Source organism: Rhinolophus hipposideros (genome assembly GCF_964194185.1).
Source record: "Rhinolophus hipposideros genome assembly, chromosome: 25".
Lineage (NCBI taxonomy): Eukaryota > Metazoa > Chordata > Mammalia > Chiroptera > Rhinolophidae > Rhinolophus > Rhinolophus hipposideros.
Genome location: NC_138071.1, coordinates 4956233 through 4962910, shown reverse-complemented (window position 1 = coordinate 4962910; position 6678 = coordinate 4956233). Strand labels below are relative to the sequence as shown.

Here is a 6678-nt window from a genome sequence, read left to right as displayed (position 1 = left end):
ATCGTGGAGAACAGAAAACAATTTATATCTCGGGATTCGGGAACAGGAAAGTGAAATCAACTCCTGAGAACGGGTGGGAATTCCCACCTGGAAACCCTAGTAGGGAGCAGCCAAAAGGGATGGGGGTGAAAGCATAGTCTTACTTGGCATAAAATCCCCCTTCTGCTCCTGCTACAATGGGGCAATCCTTAAAGAAGAAGAACGTCATCAAGCAAATACCCTGAAAAGAATAAAAGGTTAGTCCCCAGAAGGCATCGGAAGCACCGGCCAGGAGCTTGGCCCAATCCTGCCAGCCCCGGCAGCGCAGCCGGACGCTCAGGTTTCCATCTTCCAAGGCCATGGCGCTCGGGAAGGCTAAAGGGTGCCAGGCGAGGCCACGCGCCTGCGCGGAAGGGCCCAGGCACCCCCCCCCCTGCACATCCCCTTTCCCGCGCAGTCTTCCCGCGCAGTCTTCCCGCGCAGCCCTCCCGCGCAGCCCTCCGCGCTGCTCCGTGCGCAGGCGCCAGCGGAGGGCTGGCCGAGCAGAGCAGTGTGGGTAGGCAGTGGCCGGAAGGCATGGCGGCGGGCGTGGCGGCCCGCACGGTGCGCGGCCTGGCGGTGGCCGGTGGAGGCGAGACCAGCGACAGCGAGGATGACGGCTGGGAGATTGGGTATCTCGACCGTGCAGCTCAGGTAGCAGAGGAGGCTTTGTTTTCGGGGCGCTTGTGTCGGCCTCCCCTGGCCCTCGAAGGCCTGGCCTTGTGAAACCTCTTACGTCCTCGCCTGTGTCCCCGAACTTGTTTTCCCAGTAGATGTGCAGGCTTTGGGACTGCGGACACACTGCAGAGTTGTTCCTCTTGTTTCGCTCATGTGCTTTCCATCCACTGCGCCTCCTTACGTTGTCGGTGTCGCTCTTCACTTGGCTTTCGACCCATCATAACCTGGTCCCTTTAAAGATAACTTTAGACATGAATTCTTCACAAGCTTTATCTGTTGTCCCTCATCAGAAAAAAAAAAGTGCGTAAAACCAGACTTTGTTTCCTGCCACAGGGGAAATGAAAATACGTATAACAAGATTTTTTTTTTTTTTAATTTTCTGCTTTTTTAGAAATTAAAAGGACCGTTACCCACTGAGGAAAAGAATGAAACATTTAAGAAAGCATTGACCACGGGAGATATTTTACTGGTCAAGGAGCTCCTCAATTCTGGTGAGAGATAACCACGCGTAGTTTCCACGCGACGTAATTGTCTAAGTTCACAACTGGTCCTTATTTTAAAGGTGTGAGTTGCATTTCTAACGAATCACAGTGAATGTTAATATATCAAACGTCCTACATATGTTTCTCGTCTCCCAGTTCTCTGCCTCTTTTTCTTCTACCCTCAAGTTTGTAATGTCACCCTACTACCTTCCGTTAGGTCTTTCACTTCCCTCGGGTTAACTCAGACTCATCCTCTTACTCATACTTCTTACTTTTCTCAGCCCTTTCTTTGACATATTCTTGCGTGTTTTTCAAGAACTGATTCCACTTATGTACATTTTAGTAATGTTCTTTCCCTGTGCTGTGTGTGTGTGTGTGTGTGTGTGTGTGTGTGTGTGTGTGTGTAAATTGAGGCCTGAGATAGGAATCAGACTATCTGGATATCTGTTCCAGCTTTATGGCCCACTTAGTGTAGTTTTTTGGGAAAGTCAAACTTCCAGAGTGTCAGTTTCTTTATGTAAAACATCACAATTCTGGCCTGGGTCCCATAACATTTTTATGTGGATCAAATTAAATATTATATATTTTTGAATTGCATTGACGTAGAAATCCGAGTTGTTGATAATAATTAAATTATTGAAATTATCCAAAGGAGTAGCAGGCATATACCCTCTACTTGTAAATACAAAACATTCACCCACAAAATAGGTAAGTGAGATGGTATATTGAAAAATGTTTTTTGTCTATACTACAGGTGCTTCATGGTTTACCAGAAAGTAAATCATTTTGGAAGCAGTACAATTCTGGGTCTGATTACTAGTCCTGCCACTTGATGGCTCTGTAATCTTGACCAAGTTACCAAACCTTCCTAAGCTTCAATTTCCCGCTTTTTAAATGGAGATGCATTATATCAAAGGGTTTTTTTCGGAGAGAGGATGAAAATGAGAGAATTCGTTAATAAAGTTCTTAGAACATATAGGCATTGCGTAAATATTAGCTGTTACAACAGAGAAAGAATCTGTGTGACTTTGTGGACAATGGAACATGAGTTTGTAATTGAATGAAATTGGATAAAATTTGAATAATTGAAAGAGTTCTAATACCTACTATAAACCATGTAGGAGTGTGCATAGTGTTGGATGTGATGGAATAGGAAGAAATTTGTTTTAGAAAAGAGTTTGCCTCTGGAGTAGTGGGACTAGGTGCAGCCAAGTGAGGGAGGCTCCTGAAGGATTAGGACTTGAAAAACGCCCACTGGTAAGTAGGAATTTACCTAAGCTTTTTAAATTGTTTAATTACAAAAAAATTTAAAGCTAATTTTAGAAATCCAATAATAAATATATAGTTATAAGTAGAAAGATACCTTTATCCCCATTTTCACCTCCATTACCCCCGAAGTCTCAGCTTTTACTGGTAACTCCTGTTTTAGCGTTTCCTGGTTTCCTTCCAGTTGTCATTATTTAACACTTTAAAAAATATTTTTAACTTTTTGCCTTTCAAAATTAATTTTTGTCTTTGACACATATTTCTGTACCAGTTGAAAAGCTTAATAAAAAATGAAAGCTCCCTTTGAGTCAGCCACTTTTAACAGTTCAAAGATGTCTCAGTTTTTGTTATTCTGCTATGTACTAATACTTTCAGTTCTCTTTAAGTTATTAAATATTTCAAACATTCAGAAAGGTATGGAGACTTCTCTCTCCCCCTGGAAACTACCACTCTCCTATAGTTGGTGTTTATCTTACCTATCCATATCTTTAGACTTTTACTCTATGCGTATATATCTCAAAAAAACATAGTGTTATTTTGAATGTATTGTGTCAATCCTTTTAAGTACTGTTTTTATACTACACCTAAAGCATAATAGACACTTTTTTTGAGTATTAGAAGTGATGATTATTAAGTATTAGAGGTAACAATTATTAAGAATTTTTATACTAACATGCCACATTTTCTTACCTTTTTCTTCACATTGTTTCTTTTTTACCTGTGCTGTCACAGTTTGAGCAGCAATGTCAATAAGGAAACAATAATGAGAAAAACATCTTTTCTCTGATCTCATTTATATGCTTTCAGTGTAAAGAAGAAAATTTGTTAGAGAAGATAGGTTGAGCCAACAGTATATGTATGGACTAAGATGGTTTTATGTTTTCTCTCGGTAATCATCATGCTTCTTATATCAGTTAGTTAGACAATCAGGAATTTGACACACATAATATTTCAGCACCTTAGTGTTCCTACAGAAAAAAAGTGACTCCCCCCCCCCCGCCAAGTTTGCATTCCTTCAGTGATATGACCTTCATCTTTGTGGATGGAACCCTTCCCCTTATAGCCACAGACTGTAAAACTGCAAATTAAAAGGTGTTAAAGGCAGGCCTATATTAAGTGGTTTTCACATATAGAGTTTCCTTCTTCGAAATAGAAAAACCTTCTATTTTGTTTCTTAACGTTAGCAAATATTTCTTAGGTTGAAGAGAAAGATTGCCACTTAAATCTTGATTTCTCTATAGAAAAGGCTTTCCATAAATTTGATAGGAAATTTGCTGCCTCATCGTATCCTTTTTTCGTATCACATCTTCTATGCTCTACCCCAGTCCTCGAACATTTTTTTTTCTTTTTATATGACCAAACCAGTTAATGCTGTTGGAGAAAATTAGATGATTCCAAGGATTGGTACCATTAATGATGTGAGGATTTTTTTTGGCTCTTTTCCTTTCTTAACAGTTATTATCTATCCCTTCCTGTGCCATTCTGGATAGTGGCTTTAAAACTTTATCCTGCTCCCAGGCCTGCTACCTCATCTGTGCGTCTCCTTATTGTAGCACGCTGTTTGTCATTCATTTGTCCAAGGCAGAACCTGATGGTCATTTTGACTTGTTCTTTTCTGTCACTCCTCCTCCTCAAAGTACTTTTAAATTCTGATGGTCCTGCCTTTGAAATGTTCTTTTGTATTCCATCCCCTTTCTCTCCACTGACCTTGCTCTGACTGTTGCATAGGTTTCTGGCCTCATAATTGGTCTCCCTGACTCCTGCCCCACTCTCAACAGTGGTATCTTTGTTGTCTTTACAATACAAATATAATGCCATCGATTCCTGGATCACAAAGTATAGTCTACCTTTCTTAACAGCTTTCCTAATCTAACCCTAACCTATCTTATTAGCCTCAGGTTTTCCAGTCACCTGTGGATAAATTTTGTGTTGGGAAGGAAGTTAAGGGAATCTTAGGAACATATGTGGTGTTTGCCGCCATAGAAATGTATAATATTCTAATTAAAAAAACGTTTTACCTCTGTGAAACTTTCCAATTCCCCAAAGAGAAAATGGTAGCATATAAAGCCTGTTATAATACAGAAATTGTATCTAGTATGTGATAAAACATTTGTCTGGTCAGATCTCTTGGAACATAGTGCCCACAGTGAAAATGAAATTAGCTAATTAAAGCTTAGATGTAACCATTTCTATTTTTCTGAAGCCATTATTACCAAAAAAATCCTTCCAATTATAAAGTACATGGTGATGTGACAATGCCCTGTACTTGAAGTCGCTTAAGGTGACAGTGATTATATTTTTTCTTTTGTTTCCTCTTTGGTGGTGGAGGCTTTTGAAAACTTGTCTTTGTTTTGACAGGTATTAGCGTAGACTCCAGCTTTCGCTATGGATGGACTCCCCTTATGTATGCGTCTAGCATTTCCAACGTCGAGTTGGTTCGGGTCCTTTTGGACAGAGGTGCTAATGCAAGCTTTAATAAAGGTAAGATGCTTTAAATATTTAGCATATGCGAACATTTACTTTGTAAGTTTCTCTGTTTAGAAGTCTAATTCTGTTTAGAGGTGGTGACAGACTTTCCATGCTCTGTTTTCATATATTCACTTTAAAATAAACGTTTGTCCTTGAAAAAAATATATAAGGGTAAGATGTTTGAGATAACATAACTGATTGTGATTTTCTTGATTCCCAAGCAGCTATTATGCAAAGTGAAAAACTTCAAAGCAGTTTTTAAAAACCTTCCCATAGTTATATTAGGTAAATAACTTACAAAATCAAATTAGAAACCATAGAAATTTTGAAAAACTCTCTTTCCAAATGGGTAGATTCCATTTATATTATCTTTATAACTGGTTGTGTTATTATATATCTTTAGCTTCTGTGTCAAAGGAATTTGGTCATTTTTGTAAAGAAAAAATGCATAGAAAGAAAATACCAAACAGCTGATAATGTGGGAAATTACTTAAAAATCAGTCCTTGGAATTTAAAACTCAACTTTGAATTTTATTAAAATTATTTCAAAGGTAGTTTGTTAAATCCATATTTTGTTATTAAGTAATTTCTATTCAGTACTGTTTTGAGTGCTTTTGAAATATAGGAGTATATATGCATATCCGGTTTAGTTATATTGAATTACTGATTACTTATTTTCAACATGTTTCCAGTAGACAATTAATTTCATAATTCAGGTATAGGTTTTATTTTAGAATTAACTTTCACATTAAGTTTGTACCTAAATTAGGTATTTGTAAAACAATTTACAGTTTTTCTCATTTATATATTTCATATAATTCCCATCTTATCGATAGTTATATGTTTAATCAGCTGCTGTGATGGGTTTTTCTTTTTATTTTGTCATTTTAAAGTGTCACCCAATGAAAGCTAAATTTAGGAATGAGACTTTTGAAATATTTAGCAGTAGAAAATATTCTGCTAAAAAAAACATTTAAGTTTTCTTTCTCTGCTTCTTGTAATCAGAGGAATACCTTATAATTATAAAACATTTTATATTTCTCATAGAATGTTCACATAAATTCTTTTATGCATCTAACCAACAATATCCTCATCAGGTAAAGAGGACAGATATTAGCTTCCTATCTACAAATTAGATCTACTGAGATATTAAGATACCACTGTAGTCACAGTTTATTAGTGGCAGAACTAGGACTAGAATCTATATAGTTGGTCAGTATTGAAACACTAAATGTAAACCATGGCTACCATGACCTATTTTGAATTTCCAAATTCTTACTTAAGATGTGTTGTTGTTGTTGTTGTTGTTATTCTTACTTAAGATGTGTTGTTGTTGTTGTTGTTGTTGTTGTTGTTTAACCTACCCTGACCTTTGCTGATGCTCTCTGAGCCAAGGGAAGATGAATTTTAGTAAACAGGGTGAGCTCAGTGAGGTCAAGTAGAAAAGGATTGAAAAAGAACCAATAGATGTGGCAGTTAGGTCATTTTTGGTAGCATGGCATAAGCCAGATTTCAGTGAGTTAGCAAATGAGTGAGAAGTAAAGAGTTAAATCAAAATATCAATCATTGTTTCTCAACCATAAGTGCAGCAAGGCAAATTTTAATTAACCAAAAAGTGTTAAAACTCTGGAAAGTATCTCTGTAGAGTCCATGCTCCTAACTATCTTCCTAATGTCTTGAAGGAATAAGGAAAGTACATTAAGAAATGAATTATAGATACAATTTGAAGATTAAGGCAGTTCATCCCAAATCTAATTTTTTGATG

The 6678-nt window shown here is 37.5% G+C and overlaps 1 protein-coding gene across 1 annotated transcript in view; it reads left to right on the top strand.

Annotated features, from left to right (window-relative positions):
• Positions 1 to 555: 555 nt before the first annotated feature.
• ASZ1 (ankyrin repeat, SAM and basic leucine zipper domain containing 1) overlaps positions 556 to 6678 on the top strand; it is a gene marked incomplete at its 5' end in the record, with an annotated part of 49634 nt that continues 43511 nt past the window's right edge. The window contains 3 exons of the mRNA XM_081038359.1: positions 556 to 672; positions 1088 to 1187; positions 4803 to 4925. Of these exons, the coding sequence (XP_080894485.1) occupies positions 556 to 672; positions 1088 to 1187; positions 4803 to 4925 (340 nt within the window). The remainder of the gene's footprint in view (positions 673 to 1087; positions 1188 to 4802; positions 4926 to 6678) is intronic.